The sequence below is a fragment of the Lepidochelys kempii genome, chromosome 14 (genome assembly GCF_965140265.1).
Source record: "Lepidochelys kempii isolate rLepKem1 chromosome 14, rLepKem1.hap2, whole genome shotgun sequence".
NCBI lineage: Eukaryota > Metazoa > Chordata > Testudines > Cheloniidae > Lepidochelys > Lepidochelys kempii.
Window position 1 is genome coordinate 11,146,757 of NC_133269.1, and position 25,000 is coordinate 11,171,756.

Here is a 25,000-nt window from a genome sequence, read left to right on the forward strand (position 1 = left end):
TCACCCATCTGCATCTGGCCTTGAAGGTCCATTGTAGCAGCTAGGGAGCAACAGGGCACGGGCATGTCCTGACCTTATCCTCTTTCCCCACAGTAACATGCATCACACCAGGGCGTCAGGAAGGGAGCTGCCAGTTCTATGCCACTCAAGGATTCCCCTGCACCAAGGAAATCTTCCACTGGCTGGTTAAACCAGCAGGAAGGCTACTTTGCACCTTTAGAGCAGCAGAACTAAAGGTACGTCTACACGGCAAGCAGAAACCCAAAGAGTCTCAGAGGCTGGGTCTATGGTCTTCAGAGCCTAGGCTTCAGAGCCCAAGCTCCAGTACCAGCCCAAGACAAGCCCGGATCTGTAAGCCTGGACTCTGTGATGTGGATTTCTGCTTGGCTTATAGCTGTACCCCAAGTGCCTTGTCAACATACCTGTGAGGCTGGGAAGCATTGTAATATCCATTGTGCAGCTGGGTAAACTGAAGCACAAAGAGAGGTCATATTACTTGTTCAAGGTCACATGGTGAAACAGGAAGAGAATCCAGAAGGCCTGACTCTCATTGCCTTGCTGAATCCCTAGACCCCACTCCACCCTTGCTAAGACCCCCAAGTGCAGATTGCTGCTCCCGTGTACAATAAGTGAGGGACTCAAAGCCTAAACCATTGCTGATACAGTTTTGTAGTCCTCATACTTTCGTAGGCTATCCAACTTTCTTTCTGTTTGCTTTGTTTCCACTTAAGATGAGTGAAGAACTTAGCTCCAGATCCCTGGTGTTTATTAGGCTAAGCCAACCCCTTTGCACTGTTTTTAAATGTTGTTTTTTTCTCAATATTTTTATGTTAGCTGGGGGAGAAAATTAACTTGAAGAACATGAAAGTTGAGATAATTTTTTAAATGAGTCTTATTTACTGGGTAGAGTCCTCTGCTTCTTTGCAGTCATAATTACTGTGTACAATCAATGTGCACTAAGATCATTTTAAAATGCACACCAAGGGAATTTTTAAACCCTTCCTCATTTCAGAGAAGCTATTAAGTCTATTGTGTACAGTAAATATTTAGGCAGAGAACCTTTATAAAAAAAAGGCATGTTATTTACCAGAGAGCTTTGTAACGGCTTCTCTTGCAACTCGAACTTTGAAAAATCCACAATCTGTTGTGCTGGGGACCGATTTTATCACTATTTAATTGTGACTTTTTAAAAATCATATTGTTTTAGTGTTTGAATGTAGCAGCTCATAAATATTATAGCGGAACTATATGACATGGGATTTAAAAAGAAAGTGCAGTAATGAGCAGATGGAGAACTACTCTTTGCCGTCGTGAAATTGTATAGTTATAGATTTTACTTTGAGTGGATTTTCTTCCAAATTTTTGATGAATTGAGGCCATATCCTGGCATCTGGTGGCTTTACACTACTTTGGTCACCCCCAATTCTGGGACTGGTTCCACAGTACAAAATATTGCAGCCAGGGACCTCTATTATCCTGCACTGGAGGCCAAAGGTGGGCGGGGTGACATAAGTGGCCGCACACCAGCCCACACTTGACTCAGGGTGAATTTTCCATTGGTCAACTGAAGCTAAGCTAGATCAACACCAAAGGTTGAAAACAGATGTTTGTTTTCACTTTGCAATATGAACCCAGATGTAACAAGGATGGGCACAATGTACATTTTTAAAATAAACCATAACCAACAAACTCCTAGCAAAAATGCTGTACTGCACCTGTAAGAGCTCCATGTCGTCAAGATTCTCAGACCCAGGAACGTTTTCTGTTAATATCGCTGACATGACTTTCGCATTCATTTTCGCCATATCCAGTTCGCTGTACAGCTTCCCAATCTGTTCAGGGCAATGGAATGTTATATGTGCCAGTACAGAAAACACAACGTTTTCCACATCTATTGTCCTGCTTGCTCTTTTATCAGATATACGATGGGCCTGAGCAGCACTGCCTTACTCCAGCCTTTACACAGATGATACTCCATGGATAGGATCCTACCAATTTCACGTGAAAAACATGTCACGGACCGTGAAATAAGCCCTTCCTCCTGAAATCTGATCTCCCCTTTGCTGCTGTGAGCACTCCAGCCCAGGGGCTCCTAGCTGCAAGTCCCGCCGGACTGGGGAGGGACAGGATGTGTTCTTCCTCTGCATGGGCACTCTCAGGGGGAGATCACACCCACCTCCAAATGCCTCCTCCTGCTGCAGGAAGCTCCAGTGCCAGGCTGCAGCCCCAGAGGTTCCTGCAGCTGGAGGAGGCTAGTGGATGTGGGTCTGATCTCCCCCTGTTGCTGGGAGTGCCCAAGCCAGGGGGCTCCTAGCTGCGAGACCCTATTGGGCTGGGGAGGGACAGGACTTGTCCCTCTGCAGGGCTGCTGCAGGGGCGGGAGAGGGGAGAGATCAGACCCACCTCCAGGTACCTTTTGGGTTGGGACCCCCAGGGTTACAACACCATGAAATTTCAGATGTAAACAGCTGAAAATGTGAAATTGACCGATTTTAAAACCCTGGCTGTGAAATTGATCAAAATGGACAGGGCCCGATCCACGGACCTTAAGGGAGTAAGTCCAGTTTTAAAGCACTATAAGGCAGCGGGTCTCGAACCTGAGCTCTGTTGAGTGCCGTGCTGCCATTTCTTCCCTTAACAGTTAAGTCCTATCACTATCAAGCAGACAAAACTTTTCATTTATCCACAGGCAGGTGTGGAACCAGCTTGTCCGTTTCTTTCTGACTTTTAAAAAATATTTCTTGACACTGGTGTCTTGCAAAAGTTTTCTTTACCCTTTCCTTTGGCCTTTGAATTGCTCTCTTCTCTTACTAATTTGCACCACAGTACCCTGATAAGAGCATTAGAAATACACATACTCAAGCAAAGATTTCTACTCTCCAGTTGAGCAGCTCTCTGGCAGTTACGCAATCTCCTTTCCTGGCCTCTACAAAGATCTGGCACATGAGTGTGTGATATTTTCTCACAAAATAAAAACACTACGGTAATGGAACAGGGATTCAGCCCAGGACTGTCAACAAAAGCCTATTCTGCTTGAGCTAATGGAGATTTTCCTTGCAGCAGCCTCTCATATTATATCCTATACAGGCAAGGGAATCATGGTACCGACACTTAGTCAGCATATTTCAAAAGAAAGACCATACTGCACCTGTTCAGGAGTCAATGTTATTGTCAGAGTGGGGGGACGAGGCACTGGAATACTTTTCACAGAGGTAGCAGAAGGAGGCGGTGGCTTTTCAGAGGGCCAAGATGAAGCTCGCTGCTATATGATATGAAGAGAGTTTTTGTTTAACCTGGGATTTGACATGGACATCCGGATGACAGCGCTACAAAGCATCATTATCAGACTAGACAACAGCGCATTAGCCTCCTTATAATCAGCGCTGCAACGCTACCAGGGAGGAAGGCTTTGATGGTGTTATCTGAGTTCCTTCTATTCGCTACAGTAAAACCAATAACCATTTTGGAATAAAAATCAGACTTTGGATCCAGGTTTCCGTTCAACTGGTTTGTTGGCAAATGAATCCATCAGAGGAAGGAGTGTGAATGGCAAAGCATGAGTTATATGCCTCTGTGACTGGAATAACTGAGATTAGCCCATCTTTGGTGAGAGAATTCTATTATTTCTTTGGAACGGGAATTAACAGGGGTCAGTCCTCAGTGCACAAGAACCCTGCTCTGGGAAAAAGAATTAGGTGTGGCCGGTGACGGGGCCACACTAGGAAAGCAGAAGCTGTAAGAAGAAAGGGTCTGGGAGATGAGGGAAGTAGGCTCTTCTGGATCCCAGAGCTGGAAAGCTCTGGATGCAAGAAGCCTCATGTGCATTTTGGGTTAAACTGAAGGCCTGCATCAGACACTATGCTTAAGTCCTTCCAACCTTAGGCACTCTGGGCCAAATTCTGTATATAGGTCCTGTTCCTGCACTATTGAAGTCATTGGAGCTTTGCCATTGACTTCAGTGGGTACAGGACCAGAGATTTAGAAGCCATTCCTTCCCACAGTTACATCTGGGTGGGGAAGAAATAATTACCTAGTAAAAAAAATCAGCACGTAGCCTCGTCTGAACAGCCTTAGTCAAAATACACTGCCCTTCCTGTACGCCGCTATTTAATCCTCAGGCCAGACTCTCAATAGTTCTGAATCCCTTCTGCCTGGGCTGACTAGAGGATTCTAAATCCATAACTGCAACATTCCACCTGATGGTGTCACTCTTCTCAAAAGTCTTGTGAAAGCTCTTCCAGGTCACTGGAAATTGGAAGGAACGGATCTAAGAAACTTGCTGCACACAGAGATGGCATGGACTGCTCAAGCCATATTGACAGAGGGTTGTTTTCCAGATCCACACAATACCTTTGATCAACTTAAATAGTAAAGACAGAGCCTTTATCCACAAGGTTGCAAATTATTTTGTAGACTGTACAAACAAGTGGATAGAGTCTTATATAGTAAAGACCTTTTTTATTAGACATCCCTACCTCTCCCAATTCCAAATTGGGACCAGATAGTGTTCATATTCTGAATCATTGGGTGCTTTCATGCAAATCATATACATTTTGTCTGAGCCTTTCAAAAATGCCTAAGAGATTTGGACACTCAATTGCCATGCATTTTGATGGGAATTGAGTGCCCAAATCTCTTAGCTAGCTTTAAAAAATCCCAGAGATTTATCCTTCCTGTTTGAGACAACGGATCCCCCAAACTTTGATTTTTATAACAAAAGCACTATTATCTAATTTAAAAAATATATATACTCCATGGCAGAATGCATGATTGATTTCCTGAGTACGTGAGCAGGATTTTCATGGTTTCAGACATAATAATTAATGACAATCAACACACCTTCTTTGTACATTAACAGTAGCAAATGTTGTCCTGACCTTTTGTGTCCCTGGGTTGGCATCAGAGGATGGAAACTGCACTCCTTTCTTTAGCAGTTCCAGGTACACTTCCTTCACTTCACTCACATCCACAGTTCCTTGGAACCCATAGGCCCAGGTCTGTTTTTGAAAAATCATTGGTGATGGAAATCAAAACGTTTTTATGTTTGAGACCCAGAATTCTTCACTGGGAGAAGCCACATGGCTTGAACCTCCATTCCCCAGGTGGCTGCCTCTCTTCCTTTCCTTGTCCACCCACCTACTAGACTCCTTGGAAAATGCAGGATTTCTGCGGGTTGGAGGAATTGGTTCCAAGGCCGAAGATATCAGTGGGTCAGGGAAGAAAAGAATCTCCTAGAGGGGTTCTTCTACTACACATGTTCCTGAAGCTCTCTACTAGGTAAGTGGCTTCCTCCACATGAGCTACCTGCTCCCTTGGCCTGCACTCTAAGCAGCAGGAACAAGACAGAGAAAGCTTCAAAGCTCCCTTTCACTTTTCTCCTTCAGTGTAGCTGGGGAAGGAACACATCCAGTAGTTAGGGTAGGGGGTATCCAAAGGAGCCTTTCCATGCCCCCTTTCTGCTCCTCTCCCTCCACCTCCCACTCCCGGCTGCACTTGCAAAAACAGCAAGTACATCAAAGAACATTTTCACAAAAGGCTCCCACGAACCCCCGTCCAGCACATCACCAGGTTGTATCATTAAATATTTACTCTGTATATATCTCTCTATTTACAGTTGACGTACCCTGATAAAGGCCAAGATTATGTCCTGTGTATCAGCTGGCAGATTGTATCTTGGATGCAAGAGTTTCACCAGCTTGTCCTTGCAGAAGTCTTTCTTCACAACTAAAGACTGGAAGCTGGGGCCACAGTTTTTCATGCACATGTCGAGAAGCTGTACAGAGAAGGGATTTCTATGACACGGTGCTTAAAAATAACTTGAGCCCTTCCCCTCTTTTTTTGCTTTTAAATTCATGCCTGGATGGTATTGTGATGGTCACCTTGGAAAGACGAGATTAGACAGTAGTGTCTGTACAGCATCTAGCACAGTGGGATCCTGCCCATGACTAGTGCTGCTAGGCACAGTCACAATACAAATCAATCATAATAGGAACAGCTATCCCTTTCTTTTGCTCATATCGCCTACAAGCAAAAGGTAATCAAAAACAAAGAGAACAAATTGAAGTGCTCCACTTGTGAGGGCTGTGTGATAGGGATCCTGGAGACCAGAAATAAGGTAGACAAATTACTCTGATTATCAGAATCATCTTTATGAAATATCTACCTTCCAAAGCAGGCTTTGGATATGCAGCTAGAGCCTCACAGAGATGACAGGTTTCAGAGTAGCAGCCGTGTTAGTCTGTATCCGCAAAAAGAACAGGAGGACTTGTGGCACCTTAGAGACTAAGAAATTTGAGTATAAGCTTTCGTGGGCTACAGCCCACTTCATGGGATGCATAGAGATGACAGATCCTCAAGGCATTGAATGTCACCATACTTGATATTTATCTAACAATTTTCATCTACAGATCTCAATGCTCTTTCAAAGACAGTTGCTCCTCATCCTACAGATGGGGAATCGGAGGCATTAACAGGTCCCACAGCACCCAATCCATTGAAATAAAGCCAATATAAGGTATTTTCATTGACTTGAAGAGAATCCTGCCCATAGAACATCTGTGGGTACAGGCAGGACTAGAACCCAGCTCTCCTGGTTCAAAGTTTTGGAGCCCTAACCCCTTGACAATGGTGCCCAAAGCAGAGAGGAAGAGGGTCTCTCTCTTTACTAAGCCCCACCCAGACAGGAGGGAAAAGTTTAGACCAGTTCATAAGTTAGGTTAATTCTATCAGTATTCCCCCATTACACGCATTGGAAGCAGTCCTCAGATTAGAACAAATCTTCTAAGCGGCACCACTGTAGCTGCGGATGGAGCTGAAGTGGATTAAACATGCTTTCCCTGTCCAGCGCAGGCTACACAAAGGGGTGTTAAAACCATTTTAGAAACTCATTTTCTAGCTTGGCGACATAGGGATTTTTCTCTAGCGTGAACAGGCCTTAAGGGAAGAGAGGTACAAGAGCAGCAGAAAATTTCCCACAGAAATAAAGTGAGTGTAGAACAAAGAGGCAGACTGCTGTGCGAAAAGCCAAGTAAAAGACAATGACCAGAGCGCCTTAGCTTGACGGATTCCTTTCTTATTTGAAAGGGTACATGAAATAAGTGCTGCAGTTTGTGTAAAACATTTTCAACCCCGTGCATGGGGAATGAGGTATGCAACTCCTATTATTAATTCCCCACACCTGAGACTGAACACTTACCCCTCTGAGTAAAACTACTGTAGCTAGTAGGCCAGACCCTCCACTCAGTTTATGCCAGTGCCACCCAATTGACTTGAATGAGGTGCTCCAGTATAACTGCAAAGCGAATTTGGCCCAGATCAATTCTGGAGCAATCAAGAATGAGCTACCTTGATACTTATGCTTTCATTAGGATTCGAATGCTCTTATTTACTGTTGAGAGTAGTATCCTACCTCCCTAAGCAGTTCCATTGGAATCAATGGGACATAGTGGTGAAGTAAGGTGCCACTCAGCACTGGTAAGTATTCCAGAGGGTAGGTCTACTCTGCCATTGGGACAGAAGATGTCAGCAAACCTGTCCTAGATTTGCTATTCTTAGTGAGCTAGCTCAGTCAATGTAGGTGCAGCGACATGGACTTGCAGCCCAAATATGACTAGTATCCCGGGTGAGACTGTATTCGAGCAGCTAGCCCATACCACTGTCCATTCTGTCGTGGCTACCCTGCTGTTTTTAGTGAGCTAATTCAATTCAAAGCTAGCCCAGGTAGCCCCCTCCCTGTGCTGCAATCGCACCTCCCAATTGCTGCATTGACACCCCCAGAAACTCACTATTGATAAGGTTTTAATCAAAGCATTAGCAAATGTATTTTCAACTGTCCTGTTAAACTTTCCATAATTAGGGGGTGGGATCAGATGAATTTAGAAGCTGGCACAGTTTCTACACCCCAGGTGAGAGGAGTTCCGTGTCAACAGGAAGGGAGTTGGGTGTTTGATTGTGCAATCCAAGCTCACAGATTCACAAACCAAAACCAGAGTCAGCTAATAAAAGGGCATCCCAGCCCTTTGTCAAAAGGCAGAGGCAAAGGCACCATTGTTACAAAACATTAACTGAAAGGCGGGGGGGGGGGGGGGGAAGTGGTAGAAGGAAAGAAAAGTATTTTCCATTGAAAGCCAGATTCTACTCATTAAGTTCAGTGGGACTAATCATGTGAGTAAGGCAACCAGGGTTTGGTCCACAGAGTTGGAATGAACAGTTTCAGTTTACAGCGGAAGCCTCTAAGCCACAGGATGCCGCTAAGGATCATGGGTGGATATTTTGGCTCCTCATACACCTCACTCAGTAGATACCAGTTTATAGTGTCAGCATTCGCCAAAGTGTCACAGCCTAGGGTCTGTTAATCCATCCCCTGAATTAATGGCCTATGTACATTTATTAGTGTTTTTCCCAGTCTAGTTTTTAATGTCTGAAGTGATCGGGGTCCCACCATTAGCTTTGGAAAGCAAAACCACAGTTCTCCACCTTCTCCAACTTTTTTTCACCTCCCATCGCCTTGTTTGCCCTGCAGTGCAATAGACTGATGTTCAGGGGGTCTCTCTCACACACACTTTTTTTTTTTTTCCATCCCGTAACTTTTCCAAATCCTCAGCTTTGCAAAAAGTTTCAGAGTGGCAAAAGTACAGTTGAAATTCCATAGCTTTGCTCCTTGGTAATTTTTTCCAATGTTATCAAATTTCAAAAGGAAAAATGAAAAAGTGGGGTGGGTGGGGGGAAAACAACCCCAGTCCCAGAACTTACTCAAAATTCAAATTTTTCCCAAAAATATTTTGAGAAAAAAACGCAAAAATCGATTTCTCTCCCCCTCCTGCCCATTTTAAATCCTGCACCATGGAAAAAACTTTTTTTTTAAAATTATTTATTGTGAAATTATTGTTCCATGTTTTGGTCATCCTTAATACTGCAACCGGAAGCCCCAGTAAGAATTGGGACATTGGTATTTACAAACATGAAAAAAAAGCTAACCAGTTCTAGTAAGCTGAATAGGAGTCATTTTTAAAAACAGGGAGAAAGCATGCAAACAGGTTTGACACACCCACAAATAATACAGAGTCAACTAACGAACACACACTGTTGGCTGCCTGCCTAAAAGTCATAATCCTCCCGGACATCTGATTGTGAAACTTGCAGTGCCGAGTCTGATCTCTTGCCTTTATTAAAGATACTTTATGAAACTACTACAGGGCCCAGCATGCAAAATCTTCATTCATATAACTTCGTAAGCAGCAGTTGACTTCAGCAGGCCAGAGCGCATGAAACTAAGTCACTTCTGGAATGTTTTTATACACCTGATTGTCACCCATGTTCCTCTAAATCAACAAGCACACAAGGAAAATACACGGAACAGGAACAAGGAATCAGCAATAAAGTAAAAGCCGTGCTAAAATTTTAGCATATTGGTAAATGGCAGGTCAACTGAGTTAACTAAGGCCTTGAGCAAAACCTACACCCATGATTAAATTTGTACATGAGCAGCAACATAAAATTCAGTGGAAACACTCAAGTGTGTAAAGTTACTCGTGTGTGTGCTAATGTCTCAAGGGCAGGATTGGGGCCTACAGGTACGTCTCTGCTAGTTCAAGGCAAAACAAGAACTTTCAGCATGTTTTTCCGAGTGCTGTTTATGTTTCTCATAGGAGTAAGCTAAGCTTTGTGTATAAGTCCACTGACATGAGGTGGAGTAAACGAAACCAGATCAAATTACATCTAAAAGAAAGTGGCTCCTTTGTTTGTTCTTTTCTTAACTGTATGTAAAGTAGCAAGCAAAGAGGATTGGATGGCGATTCTCAATGGGTAGAGGGGATGCAAGGTAATTGGCATGAGGGGGACAGATAAGGGGAAGAGCTGGTTAAAACCACCAACAGCTTTTTGCAGGAGAATTTTTAAAAATTTGACATTTGAAAATAATTTTCAAAAACTGAGACGTGTTTCATATTTTTGTCTCCCCCCCAACCCTCTTTTCCAGGGGAAAAATAGAAAAAGCAGGGTGGGGAGGGGGAAGGATGATTTGTCAAAAAAACCCAAACTGTTTCATAAAAAACAAAAATTCTCCACAAAAACTTTTCCTTCAGCCCTTTCCTGTCACAAAATGACAGACAAAAAATATTCAACCAGCTCTTGCACCAAGAGTACGTGGTTTTAGAAGCCAAGAAAGTAACATTGGACATGGCTAGCACTGAGGTATTGCAGGGGAGGTTTTACTGCGGCTGAGGAGAGTGGAAATCTGAGGCCAGGAGGTACCGGAAGATGGAAAGAAGCCAGCAACAAGGGAAAAGGCACTGGCAGACACAGAAGTATCTGCAGCTTGTAGAAAGAAGACTGAAAGCATAAAGATGAGGAGGAGAGAAAGGGGGATTTGGAGGAAAGAGTAGGGCTTGCCAAATGAAGGAAGGTTGGGAAATTGAGGCAGAGAGAGCTTGGAAGGCCAGAAAAAGATCTGGGACTGAAAGGTTGAAATTGCCTGGCAGGGTGTAGTTGCTTGTGAGTAGGTGGGAACAGAGAAGGAGAAGGTAGGAGCTGAAATCCAAGAGAGACTATGAGACAGTGCTAGGAGCTCGGGAGCATAGCTGGAACCCTGGAAACGGAGAGATGGCATCATGCTTCTTGGATCTGAAACCTAATGGTCAGTTATTATCCCTATCTGCAAGCAAATAGAATCCATTTTCAGCAGGTCAGTGTTGTTATTTGGTTCCACCAGGAACATGAACATAACGTCTTTTTTCTACAAGGCTCAACAGTAACAGAACCCCAGCTGTATCTGCAAAGCAAATCTCCAGATAAACATTCCCAAAGCTCCAAGCTGTGTTATCAAAGCTCCAGCCTGCACATTCAGTGCAGGGTTAAGGTAAACAAAGGCCTGGAGGAGAAAGCAAGCCTGATACAGAGAGTGCAGTCAGAGCGGAAGCAGAGCATTTCGGCTATGCAAACCTGTGGAGCAAAAAGGTGACTCATCTAAGTAACTGAAGAAGGAGGAGAGCACAAGGGAGTGGAAATGGGACACGCTAACCATGTAACTGATGTGTTTAGATAACTTTAGCTGCATCCCTAACTCACCAGCTGACACTTGGGCACTGCTGGCCATCCTGTAATTTAACAGTGTCAGTCACCTATCTACCACCAGACACACCATATAATACGTAACAGCGCTGATGCTGGTGTGATAAGGGGAAACTTCTGCGTCCAAATAATGGAAACAGTAAAGAAAATGAAATCCTCAGGGAAATCATTTATACCTAAAGACCAGGACAGCTAACAAGGATACAGGGCCTTGAGTTACACTGGGAACTGCACTGGACCTAGTAGTGTAAAGAAGATCAGAATCTGACCCACGATATCAATGCAGAGGAGAGAGGAGAACTGTGTTAACATGCTCCAATAAACCCGCAGATGGGCCCAAACCAAACTGCCCCACAGTTTGGGAAAGTTCAGAGGCAGACTCAAACTCTGTGACTCAGAAAAATCTGTAATAGGATCAAATCCCAACACCCCCAACCCTGGGGCAATTTAGATTCAGAGCTGAACTTTGTAGGTCTTACCTCCAAACAAAACAACATCATTTCTTCACCCTAATTACTTCCTCACTTCCAATAAGGCATGCTTTTGCAAAACTTATACCACACATTCCATAATGCGTAACACGCCGTGAGTAATAAGGCTACCAGATGTGTTATTAGGAGAATTGTCAAGTCAGTTCAGCCTTTGTATAATATTCTAACCCCTGTATCCTTCAGAGACTGGTGGGGTATAATCTATAGGACAGCCAATGGGAGACATATGATGACTGTCTTGGACAAGCCTTAAGCGTAGAGGTGATATAGGATTATTATTTATTATTTGTATTAGAGTAGCATTTAGGAACTGCAGATCAAGGCTGCATTATACTAGGTGCTGTGCAGACATATAACAAAGACTGCCTCAGAGAGCTCACAACCTATATGTCAATCACACATTGATTTATTTCTTAAAATATGGCTTCCTTCTCAGTATCTAATTAATAGAAGTAAAACAGTTGTACTTACAGACAATGTGAATCTAATCTCCTTATGGTTACAGTTTTTGGAAATCCTTTTTTTTAGTGCTTTTACTGCATCTTTAGGCCTGTGATAACAAGAAATTATGCAGAGAAAGGTACCAATGAAAAATAGGGTGGCTATTTTATAAAAAATTGTCCAAGATCTGAAAATACTGACATGAAATAAGGAGTCAATCAGCTCCCAGTATTACTCTAATTTTATGCTGGTTCACACCAGTGTGATGATTCCACTGATTTCAACAGAGTCACTTTGGTATTAAACTGGAGTAATGTGGTGGTGAATCGGGGTCAGCACTACAGACTGTACTCCAGTGTCTTGTGTAGAAGAATAAACATAATTCCCCAGTGCAGTTTCCTCTCTAAAATTATTTTCTCTTATCGTCATGCGAGAGATTTACCTGTGCAACTCTCATTAATATAAAAGCTTAAATGGCCAATGCATCAAAAGCTAACTAGAGCCCATTTTTCAAATGCGTTGGAATTAGAGACCTAATGGGAATTTTGGCAACACCAGAGGTGTTAGCATCAATATCCTGGTTAAATTTCAATCCTGGTAATTGCAGGATGCTTCTAAACAATCCTAGTAATTGCTGTATGCTGGTAAACAGCCACTGCTTCCTACATATCCATCATGGCACTGTGATTTTCATATATTTTCTATATCTGTCTATATATAACTATGTGGGAGTGACAGGCTGGAATTAGGTGTTAGCTCATTATATATGGAAAATAGTTTTGTTTCTTAACATACTTTGTGTTTAATGCACCCAGGAATTACAGTAACTGGTGCCCTGGGATTGCTTGTGATAAACAAAACCAAAATCCTTCTAGCACTATATTAATGCAGCCCATCAAAATTTGGGTTAAGAAAAAAAATCTTACTGGAAAAAACACTCAATGCCAATAAAGCCCTAATTCAGCGCTCACCTTTGTAAATACAGTAGCTTGAATGTCCTAATGTATTTCTTTTAAAACTCCACTAAAATCAAGATTTCTCTCTCTTTTTATACCATTGTAAGTTGCAAACATAGTAACTGCCATAGCAGATCAAAAGAGCGGAGAATCTAAGGCTAGGTCTACTCTACGCAGCTTTTAGCGACACGGCTGTGCTGCTAAAAGGCAAGCAGCCTAGCCGCTCTTTGTCGGCAGGAGAACTTCCACCCCCAATGAGCGGCATTAGCTTTGTCGGCAGGAGTGCGCTGTTCACACCAGCGCTTGTCATCGACAAAACTTTTATCTTTCAGGGGGGTGTTTTTTTAACACCTCTGAACAACAAAAGTTTTGTCTTTCACTTGTCGGTATAGACAAAGCCTAAAACAGGAGAAGGGGGATTAGGAAGAAAAATTCCCTTGTAGTTAAATTATTCCATAATTCCCCACTTCAGGGTTTCTAAAACCTTCCTCTGAAGGTCTGGTCACTATCAGAGCCAGGATCCTGGGCTAGATGGACCCCTCATCTTATCAGGTCTGGCAATTCCTTTGTTCCTAGTATTCTGTCTCAAGCTGTGGCCAGTAGCAGATGCTGAAGAGCAAATCAAAAGATGTTTCAGAATGGACAGTTATGGAATAAACTGCTCACAAGGGAAAGCTCTTTCCTAAAAAAGAGGCACTGTGTAGATACTATACATAAAAAACAATGCTCATCGCTAAACCATCCCCTTGCCAATGGCTGGACATGGAGCTATAGGCAAATAGCTGTAGCCATAAACAAGAGCATGGACTTAGAGCAAGAAATGGAAGTGCATAGGGCAGATGACTTTTTTTCAGTCATTATGGCAAAACTATCATCTCAGGACTGAAACCTCTCTGGTAATAATACCACTAGGGTCTTGTATAGCATTTTTCACCAGTAGATCTCAAAGGACTTTAAAAAGGTCAGGATCATTATCCCATTTTACAGATGGGGAAACTGAGGCACAGAAAAGTGAAGTGACTTGCCCAAGGTTACCCAGCAGGCATTTGGCTAAGCTGGGACTAGAACCTAGTCTTCAGTGTCCTACCCACTAGGTCACACTGCCTCCCAAGGGGTCCTAAATACGTACCTAGGTACACTAAAATATGTTGGGATACAAAGTGTGACATCACTTGACTTTTCTGATGATAAATTTAATCGAGGCGGGCATCAGAAATATCTAATCAGTAACCCTAATCAAGTTACAAACCCCAAACCGTAGTCATGTTGTGGTAGCTAACAGATGTCTCAAATCTTGTAAACTTTGGATTCTCTGCTCAATGTAGCAGCAACTGCTACCCTTAATGGTCAAATCTTGACATCTTTATTGATTTCTTACTCAACCAAGACTCCCAGTAACTCAAATGAACCTTTCTCCTGAGAAAAGGCTGAATAAAAACCAACTAAGGGCATCAGGATCCAGTCTCTAGTAATGACTTAATTAGATGTGACCTCAAGCAGTTGACATAATGCATATGGAACTAGAAGGAATACTGGCCTACTCTCAAGAAGCTGGTCCTACTTCTGAATAGCAAAGCGTAACTTTGGCTATTCTTATTAGCCACATAAATTCGAGAGATTTTAGTGTGTGTGTGCGCACATCTATCCCACATGTGCAGAAACACACTCCCAGGGCTCTTTAAACAGGAGCAGTTAAATAGGCAATGCAGACATTTTTGAGACATCTGTTATTCACTCAGGACAGTGACAGTTGTGTCACCTGGTAAATGACTTTCCAAACCAGGCTACGGGAGCATTAGCCTACTTACCCCTCATCCGTTGTGTTAATAATGTCACAGATGTGCATAAACTGACCCCACTCCTCAGCGGGCAGCGCCCCAATCGTTGCTCTCTCTGGAAGGGAAAGAGGACTTGCTTCACAAAAAGTCGGAGTTCCCTGCAAGACTTTTAAATTACAGGTGGGCGCTGTGACTTTAAGAAACTTCCCCCCGGGAGCCGGCTATTGCTCTGCATCACACACACACTGCAGGGCGATTAGATTGGGAGATCCTCGAACCAGTCAATCCTTTATTCCAGTCCACAGTCCTCACCTGGCCTCTTTACTCAGACGCCTTTAATGGGTGATGTATTAATAAGCTGGATGGCAGAGACCCAGGTCTAACCCCCAGGCTGGCCACACCTGCTGCTGGGGCAAAGCTGTCCCCGGCTGGGAGTGGGGCTGCACTGGGTGGCCATGTGGGAAGACCGAGGGGCCGCTGCCTCCTGCTTCTCCTCTGCCCTCTCCCAGGGCGTTGGAGGGGCCCTGGGTTCCTCTCCCCACCCGAGTCACCCCAGATCGGGGCAGAGGTGGGTCGGTGGGTGGGTCTCCGGTACTCACCGATCAGGTGCCCCACGGCTGTGCTGAAGGGATCTTTCTGGCTTTTCCCAAAAGCCATGCTGCTCCTGCCCTCCCCAGCCCGGGCAAACCCGGCTCCTGCCTTCCCCCTGCCCCAGCCAAGCGCCCTCTGCCTCCCCGCGGGGAGCTGCGAGCACCGCCCCGGGGCCTCCCGGCAGCAGCGGGCGAAGGCTGCGGCGGCGGCGGCGGCGGCAGGGAGCCGGCTGCCAGCTCCCCTCCTGCCCTGGTGACTGGTTCCGAGGGAGGAGCTGCCCAGGTCCCGAGCCGTGCAGCGACCGGCGGGAGGCTCTTTGCCCCAGCGTCACGTGCCGCCCCCGCAGACCTGCCCGGCCTGGGCTACGAGCCACCGCGAAGGCAAGCGACAAATCCACCGCCGCTGCTGCAGCCTCAGGGGATCTGGCCGGGAGCCCGGCCCTGGCAGCTGGGGCGCCTGGAGACGGGGGCTGCTCCCTGGCACAGCCTGAGCTACCCTCCCAGGGGTGAAGAGAAGAAGAATCAGCTGGCCTGGGAGACTGGGATGGCTCCCCAGGCAGAGCTCATCTGCCAAAGCTGAGCAGACTGGCTGGCTCTCTGGGACATTTCCTTCCCCAGTGAGGAAGGATGTCACAAGGTGTGTTTCTAGCAGAGATCTCCTGAACCCCCTTCTCTCAACCCGAAAGGATGGAGCCACATCAGTCTTGGGGATTCAGCCAGCGAAGCATGGGGGCAGGGAATGGGTCTCTTCATGCACAGTGCCTAGCACAATGGCACTGCCAACTTGATTAGGGCCGCTGGATGCTACCAGAGGATAAATATTAAGGCAGAGTTACTCTTCCAACTGCTAGGTGTAAACTAAAACGTTTTGTGCCATCCATCAGTTTTCCACCTCCATGTCACAGTCGCACCTAGAAGGCCCTGATTGTACTAGGCACTGTACATACAGATGGTAAGAGACAGGCCCTGCTCCGAAGAGCTAACATCTAAACAGAGAACACACACATCTCCTGAGTCCCACTCCAGTGCTCTGGGCATTGATCCTCCTCTAGGTCACTGATCAACACAGAACAACTCCATGCCTAATACTGGACTCTAGGGCACTCCAACATCCTAGTGTTTTCCTACTCCTACTCCCTTTTTCACGTCCTTTAACCAGACTTTAGTACAGGAGGAGACTTTCTCTCTCAACACCTGATTTCACAGTTTACTTAACAACCTTTTGTGTGGGACTATCAATTAAAACACATTGGGCTAAATCCCCACACCCTGTTGTTCTGCTCAAAACTCTCAGTGGCTCCTCCTATCTCATGAACTTTACAGTGAAATGGGGACTGAAGTCTACAGGGAGAAAGGAAAAATCTCTCTTCCCTTGCACCACCAACTACTGTGAGGAGGCATTAAAGATTATAAGCACTTACCTGGAAGGTTTCCCATTCAGCAGCCTGTTACAGTCTAGCCCTGTTTCTGATTTCTTCCTTTGGTTTTCTTTTATTGACTTTAAGGTATTCGTTTGTTGACCAGGATAACTGCCCATAGCTTTGAGCTCAGTAAAGACCACAGAAAATTGCACCTTCGTGTGCAGTAAAATTGAAATTACATTGGTCAAGCAATAGCTATTGCTAATTAAATGTACTGCTGTATTTCCCTTCCATACAATTGGAATTATAGCAAATACAATGGGAATGTCAGCTTCTGGTGCATTGTAAATGTCAATTTTAAACCATTGTTTACTTTAGCATCCACCACTGTGAAATCACCGGAACTGACTGACTGTTTGCTCTTGCAACATTCTTGACACCAAATCAGGTGAAATGTTTTCTTAGGCCATATGTTCCCCTCTCTCCCATGGCTTGATGGAGAACAGATGCAGAGATCTCCGAGGGAAAAGGGGTAGAGAAAACAGAACACAAGGGTTGCTGATGTAGTCTCATCCCATGGTGCTGTGTAACCACCACTCTCCCTCTCCACACAAATTCTTCCAGAGACAGGGATATTCACTTTAGGATTGATACATTTGCTGTTGATGGCTACAGTAGTGTCACTGCTTCACAAGCTAAGCTGTGACTCAGACTTCTTTCATTCTTGAGCAGCAAGGTGAGATGAATTTTGACAAAATGAAAATCAACTCTAAAGATCTTTGCATTTGCTGATTGGAAGATCTAGCTGTTTCAGTGTAAAATAAATATGGACTCTTTTATTAACAAGGGTTTCAATATGGTATAATTAGCCATATCATAAAAATGTAATAATATATGCAAATCAATGATTCACTTGATATCAGAATTTCATTAATAAACAAAGCCATCTTGACCTGATTGCTAGCTATCTCTGTAGACTACTCATTTGACTTTTTTTGCATTTTGTGTGACTCAGTGTCTCCATCTGCTAGATAACCTTAACATGAGGGCTGCAGAAGGGCATACATTTTCTGTATGGGTTACATTAAGTTAGTTGCTCGAAAATAAGTGTAGGATTTATTGTCACGAGAATGGTCTACTGCTGAAAATGATCTGTACACATTTTAATTAGATCATGTGCCAACTGTTTGTCTCTCCCTCACACACATACTTATTTATTATAAGTGGGTGGCTAATTACATGTTCTTCTTGTGGTTTCATTCCAGATTAGAGTTGATCAGTTGATTCCCAATTTTGTATACGTATATTTTACTTGTTATTTGATTATGTTGGGGGCTTTTCATTTAACATCTCAACATCATATAGAATCTTATCTAATTTCTTAGTTATAGATCCCTTGTTTGAAATACAAATTTGGTATCTTCTTATTTTATTCATGGTAGGACCTAGAGGCCCCAACTGAACTCACTATGCTAGGCCCTGTGCAAACAGCTAGCAAGAGTTAGACTCTGTCCCAGAAAGCTTACAATGTTGGGGTCAGAACAATTCTGATGAACCATTTTTTTCATTGAAATTTGCTGATTTGAATTTGGAATGTTTGGCAGAAGTGGTTCAGTTCTGATGAGCTTCCAAAGGACTCCAGGCAGGACTCTACCAGGTGCACTAGAAGTCCCAGGCTTGGGAGTTGATGCTCCCAGGAAAGCTATTTAGGACACAGAGCTTATCAGGCTTCCAGGGTCCCCAGCGCCACATCAGGCTGACTGCTCCGGAGCCAGGGATCCTGAAAACCTGGCAGCTGCTGTCTGAAGTTGACATAATTTGTGTTAGTTTCACCGCTGCCCAGCACTCAATAGCACTGGGAAACCTAACCAGACTGGTTAATTTGACAATCTGAGGAACCCCGAGAGCATATTTCATTTTGGAAACATCACATTTTGGGGTTTCTAAAACAAAATATTGTGGGATTTCAGTTCTATGAACATTTTTGAATTTTTGACTCTTTATCCTAATTAGAGATGGAGGGAAAATGTCAAAAATCTCAAAACTTTTCCAAGATGGGAAAAATGTTTCTCACCCAGCTCCATATAGTGTAAATAGACAAGGGGGACAAAGAGTGAGAGGAAACAGAGTTCCCGGGAGAGAGAGGGTCAGCAGCAGAGCCAAGAATGGAACCAAGGGACCCGAGGTCTCCTTTGTCATAGGTAACACTCTGCTTACTGATCATGCTGCCTCTCAGTTTACACATGTAGTCGCTGGTCTGTCACTTTAATCCTAACGTGCAGCCTGATTTAAAGTTCTTTCATTATCTTTGTATCTAAAGCAGCTCATCTCAGTTGCTTATTCAGTGGGGGATCAGAGAAGGGGCAACACATTCTACTGAGCTGGCAGAGTGCAATCCCTCCCCACCCCACCCCGGGTGGTAGCCACTAATTAGCTGGATTCCAGATTATGCCCAAAATGACATGTGCCAGGATAGGTTCATATGGTTAGACTGATATTTGCACTGTTTTCCCTATCACATTGGGGCACAGTATGCAGCTCCTGTAAACTCACAGATTGATGGTCCAAATACTTATGCATGTGAGACTCTTCACTCATGTGCATAATCCCAGTGAAGTTAATGACTGGAACTACTTACAAGAACAATTAAGTATGCAGCTGTTTATAGGACTGGGCCTTTCCCCGTGAATCTAGTCAGAAACTATTTTTCCCCCATGGAAAATTTCAGCTAAAAACTAAATAATTTCAGCAGAAAACATTAAATTTTGTGGTGCCTCATGGGATTTGTAGTTCACTCTCATCCTCCATTATAGGCTGGGCTCCCTGAGGACTACATCTCCTAGGCTAGTGGTTCCCCACCTTTCCAGACTACTGTACCCCATTCAGGTGTCTGATTTGTTTTGCATACTCCCAAGTTTCACCTCACTTAAAAACTACTCGCTCACAAAATCAGACAATACGAAAGTGGCATGGCAGAGTATGACTGAAAAATTGCTTGTTTTCTCATTTTTCTCATATAATTATCAAATAAATCAATTGGAATATAAATACTGTACTTACATGCAGTGTATGGTATATAGAGCCGTATAAACAAGTCATTGTATAAAATTTTAGTTTGTACTGATTTTTCTAGTGCTTTTGATGTAGCCTATTGTAAAACTAGGCAAATATCTAGATGAGATGTTGTATCCCCTGGAAGACCTCTGTGTAGCCCAGTGGTACATATACCCCTGGTTGAGAACCACTGCCCTAGGCTGTTCCATGGGGAGGTGGTGCACAATGGGAGATGTAGTGCAGCCAGTGAGCTCAGTCCATAGAATGACAATAGGGACAAACAGCACCCGAACTACAAATCCCATGTGGCACCATAGATGCATTTCCTAGCACATGCCTACTGCCTGGAACTGTGTGTTGATAGAGTCTTGCTAGGGGGCAGATGGTTAAAGCAAGCCAAAGAGCAGTTTCTGCCAATTGAGATGATCTGGCACATGTTTCATGGTCCCTTTGAGAAGGTAGGTGGTTATCTTGCTATGCAAGAGTGACTGCTGATCAGAGAAGACCAAAAATGGAGGGGGAAAATAGCAGGGGTCCCATTTTGGGGGGGCTCCCTCCCCCAAGTTTCATACAGGAGGTGTGCTCCCAGGTGGAGCTCTTAACTACACCACATTGGTGAGGAATGTGAGTTCTGCAGAAAGGTGCTTCTCCCAGTTTGTGCCCCTGGGGCAGGGAGTCAGTGTTTTATTTACAAACAGAGGCAGGGTGATTAAGATAAGAAAAAGGCTGGTAATTAAATTAAGGATCTGGAAGTTGTTAGATGAACCTGTAAAACAGGAACCCCACTGCAGGGGATGGGGTATGTTGAAGAAACCTCCCCTCCCCCCCCCCCCCCACACACCACCACCATCTCCTGAGTCTGCAGGGGACTCAGAAGAAATACTGCTAAGCCTTCGGAGCCAAGTTTACATTCAGAAAAGAGGGAGATGTGAGGGGCATAGATGAAAAGAAGAGGCCAAAACCCAGGGGAGGGATAGCAGTGGTATAGAGAAGTTCCCATTCTACCTGTGGTACTTATGTAGCCCCATCACAGCCCCACACTGAGGTAGAGCAGTGCTGTTATTCCCATTTTACAGATGGGGCGCTGAGGCACACACAGACTAAAGGCCACATTTTCAAAGGTATTTAGGCACCTAGTGGGATTTTCAAAAGCGCCTAGAAGGTTAGGTGCTTTGTGAACCCCACCAGATGCCTAGCTGAATCTTTGGGTGCCTAAAAACCTTTGAAACTCTGTCCCTAATGCATTGACCTGAGGTCAAAGAAGAAATCCATGGTGGAGGAGTAGAACTCAGGTCTCTCAGGACTAGCTCCCTATCCACTGGACCAGCCTTTCTCTCTGCTGTATGCTGCAAAAAAGAGGCCTCTGATTTAGATGGGAGCAAAACCAAGAAGGCCAGTTCTCTGAGACTCCAGCAATTGGTCCGAGATGATTGGGAACGATGTCATTGTTGACCGTATCAAAAGCAGCACAGAGGTCAGGAAGGATGAAGAAAGAAAGAGAATGAGAGTCAGATGAGAGGAGAACACTTAACCTCCAATGGGTGGCAGGTTCTGCCCCAGGCTGGGTTGCACAACAATGGCTGCTTTGCAGTTTTAGATTTTAACTGAAAACCATTTTGTTTTGTCATTTTTTCTTCTGAGTTTGAGAAAAGGAAGGAATGAGAAAGTGTTGTGTGAGTATAGATCTGATTATACCTCAAATTCTAAGGGTTTCAGCTGTATTCAGGACAATTCCAGAAGAAAGAACAGAAATTGCATCCACAAAGTCCATAAAGTCGACGATTATTGTCATGATTTGTATTATTCACTGGGCACCATCTGTGTGTTCAGCACTGTTCAGAATATGCCAGAAAATGTAGTCTCTGAGCCAATGCATATAAGATGTGAAACTCTGAATAAGATGGCTCAGATATATAAGTATGAAGTGTATAGTTACTGACCACACATGTTATCACATGTTCACTGTGATGTTAATATCTATGAGTGGAAACACGGATGGCAATAGAAGTTTTACTTGATTAAGGACTAGAGGATTTGACCCTCCAACTTTCTTTTAAGAGGAAGAGCTGCCCAGAGCTCCCATTCCTGTTTCAGAGTAACAGCCGTGTTAGTCTGTATTCGCAAAAAAGAAAAGGAGTACTTGTGGCACCTTAGAGACTAACCAATTTATTTGAGCATGAGCTTTCGTGAGCTACAGCTCACTTCATCGGATGCATGCCATGGAAACTGCAGCAGACTTTATATATACACAGAGAATATGAAAAAATACCTCCTCCCACCCCACTGTCCTGCTGGTAATATAAGCTATTACCAGCAGGCCAGTGGGGTGGGAGGAGGTATTTTTTCATATTCTCTGTGTGTAAATAAAGTCTGCTGCAGTTTCCATGGCATGCATTCCTGTTTATTTTCCTTTACTACTTGCAGTGGCCCTGATATACCTCATAAGTCTCAGTTTTTTTCTCAACTTTAAAATGTGGGAAATTTCTTGGTGTTTGAATTGCAGTTTTCACAGGAGAATATTTTAAACCAATCACTGTAGTGTGGAAAGTAACTAGCTTTTAAACAAAAGTGAAACAGCAGTGTTGCCAACTCTTACGATTTTGTCACGAGTCTCATGATAATTACTTGTGGCACCTTGGAGACTAACCAATTTGTAGCTCACGAAAGCTCATGCTCAAATAAATTGGTTAGTCTCTAAGGTGCCACAAGTACTCCTTTTCTTTTTGCGAATACAGACTAACACGGCTGTTACTCTGAAACATGATAATTACTGTTTTCCTTAAAGCCCCAGCTCCTGGAGTCAAGTGGATGTGCGATGATTTCAGCCTTTGTTCTTAAAGAAAAATGAAGTTTCTAGCCCTTGTGGCTGTGGAGAAAGCTTCAAAATGTGACCCCAGTGCACCCTAAAGGCTCAAAAAGCAGAAGGCAAATAAAAAGAACACCAAATTATTATTTTTACATAATCTCTTTATTTTAAAGCCAATATCATGATTTTCTCAATACTATTAAAGGGACTTGAAAGTGTCAGTTTTACTTCTGTTTAAAGTCAGTTTCTAGTCTATTTGTGGTGGGGTAACACCCCTAGAGCCTCAGGCAGGTGCAGTATAAACTCATGAGGCCTTGCCCTAGTTGGGTGTTTCCAAAAGCTAAATGATCCATTCCAAGCTTGAGGATCTACAGAAAAGTGATAGAAAGTCATCTAGATTTTTCTACAATTGTTTCAGTTGTTGGACTCAAGAATTAGGAACAAAATAAGAATATACATCCAAATTTTAAACCTAACCAGTGTCCCTTAAGTGAATTGACACAAGATGTCGGAACATGTTTGTATTAGAGCTGAGTGGGTCTTATATTTGTTTAATTTTCTTTCTTTATATAGGAATTAGAAATCATTATCTGACTGGAGCAGTATATCGAAGTCATCTGAAAAAAAAAAACAAAACCAAGAGTTTTCAGCTGCCCAAGTAACCCCTGGAATCACAGTTAAAGTTGCCAGTCCCCCCATACCAAAATCTGAAATGGTGCCCCTGGAAAATAGCACAAAACATTTATATTGTTTTCATTTCACAGGATTCAGGATGGAAGGATTTTACATTTATTCAACACTTCTTGCAAAAAAACCCCAACCCAACATTATTGAAAACACTTTTGTTTGTGTTTTGCTTCCTCAGTTTCCTGGTTTCCTTTCCCTACCCTCCTTCTCTTCCTGTTCCCCCTTTTTCCTCTTTATCACCAAAAAGGGGGCGGGGAAGAACAAAAAACAATAAACCAAAACCGGAAAAACCCAGCTACATTCCTTTCTCCCACTGTTAGTCTGGGTTGTCTCTTTAGATTGTAAGCTTTTCTGGGTAGAGACTGTCTTTTACTACGACTTGGTCCCTAGCACAAATGCAGCCCCAGTCTCAGCTGGGGACTGTCGATACTTGTGTAATACAAATAATTAATGATAATCTGCAGTGTAGTCAAGTGCCTAGAGCAGTAACCTGGCTTCACCATCGACTCACTCTATGGCTGCACTTAGAGATAGGGGTGGGATTCCCAGCTTACGCAGACATACACACGCTCACTCAACGACAGCTAGCCTGCTAAAATAGTAGGGTAGCCACAGTAGCATGGGCAATGGTAAGCTAGCTGCATGGGCTAGCTGCCCTGAGTATAAGCCTGCCCGGACCCCGTGAGTATGTACTCGGGACAGCTACCCTATGTTGCCATTTGCTGCTACCCTACTATTTTTAATGTGCTAGCTTGATGAGTGCTAGCAGGGGTACGGTGCCTTGAGCTGCGATCACTGCCCCAGCTCCAAGTGTAGACATAGCCTATGATTCTATGACAGTCCCTCAGTAAAATTACCAAACGTGCCTCAGTCCCATTTTCCAGCATGATTTCCATTAGAGGCAGGCACTTACCCTTGCTTAGGCACTTTTAAAAACTGCCTAGCAACATTTTTAGGGACCTTGGAAAATCTGCCTCTACTACTGGGATTCTCAGAAGCCTCTCCGTTCCTATCGCCCATTGATTTCTATGGAAGTCTGGTGCTGAGGCACTTTAGAATAATGACCTTCTGGACTTCAGTTTTCCCATCTGCAAAATGAGTCTCACAATGCCCATCCCCTGCAGGGATGTTGGGAGGCTAGCTAATTGATTGTTTGCAGAATGCTTTGAGATCCTTGTGAGAGAAGAAATGGATAAGAGCAGCGGTTTTCAACCAGGGGTACACAATGTGATGGGTTCCTCTCGGGGTGCCGCCTGTAACTGGGGTACCACTTAGCCCCCTGATGCACCAGCCTCGGCTCCCTCTCACACAGTACTGCTATGACAAGCTGCAAAGCCCTCCATCCTGCACTTTCACCAGCATTCACACAGGTAGGGACACACCCATCTGCAGTTACACGCAGGCTCTCTAACCACCAGCTTCCCAGCCTATGACCCCAGAGCAGGACCGTCCTGCCCTGGTCAAATCTGGCCAGTATATACCCGGTCTACCTCTCCCTCAATGTGAAGAGAGCAATGCGCACTTGTGGTGACCAAGCAGAGATTTTCCCCAAGCACTCCAGTCAAAGCTCACTGGTTTGGATTAAAACATAAAATACATTTAACAACTATAAAAAATAGATTTTAAGCGATTATAAGTGAGAGCAAACAGATCAAAGCAGATTACCTAGCAAATAAACAAAAAAAATACACTAACCTTAACATACTAAATAGATTGGATATGAATTAGCAGATTCTCACCCTGAGAAATGATACAAGCAGGCTGCAAAT

General features: G+C 43.9%; 1 protein-coding gene across 4 annotated transcripts in view; it reads right to left on the bottom strand.

Annotated features, from left to right (window-relative positions):
• TOM1L1 (target of myb1 like 1 membrane trafficking protein) overlaps positions 1-15,613 on the bottom strand; it is a 35,012-nt gene extending 19,399 nt beyond the window's left edge. For 2 of the 4 annotated variants that reach the window (XM_073311664.1, XM_073311663.1), the window contains exons 1-7: positions 15,333-15,613; positions 14,764-14,848; positions 12,030-12,108; positions 5,624-5,773; positions 4,878-4,997; positions 3,149-3,262; positions 1,716-1,832 (exon numbers count right to left, since the gene is read on the bottom strand). In XM_073311664.1, coding sequence (XP_073167765.1) covers positions 1,716-1,832; positions 3,149-3,262; positions 4,878-4,997; positions 5,624-5,773; positions 12,030-12,108; positions 14,764-14,848; positions 15,333-15,390 — 723 coding nt within the window. In that variant the 5' untranslated portion in view covers positions 15,391-15,613. Of the gene's footprint in view, positions 1-1,715; positions 1,833-3,148; positions 3,263-4,877; positions 4,998-5,623; positions 5,774-12,029; positions 12,109-14,763; positions 14,849-15,332 lie in introns of those variants that run through there. The other 2 variants (XM_073311666.1, XM_073311667.1) reach the window with 2 other exon arrangements.
• Between the last annotated feature and the right edge of the window lie 9,387 nt (positions 15,614-25,000).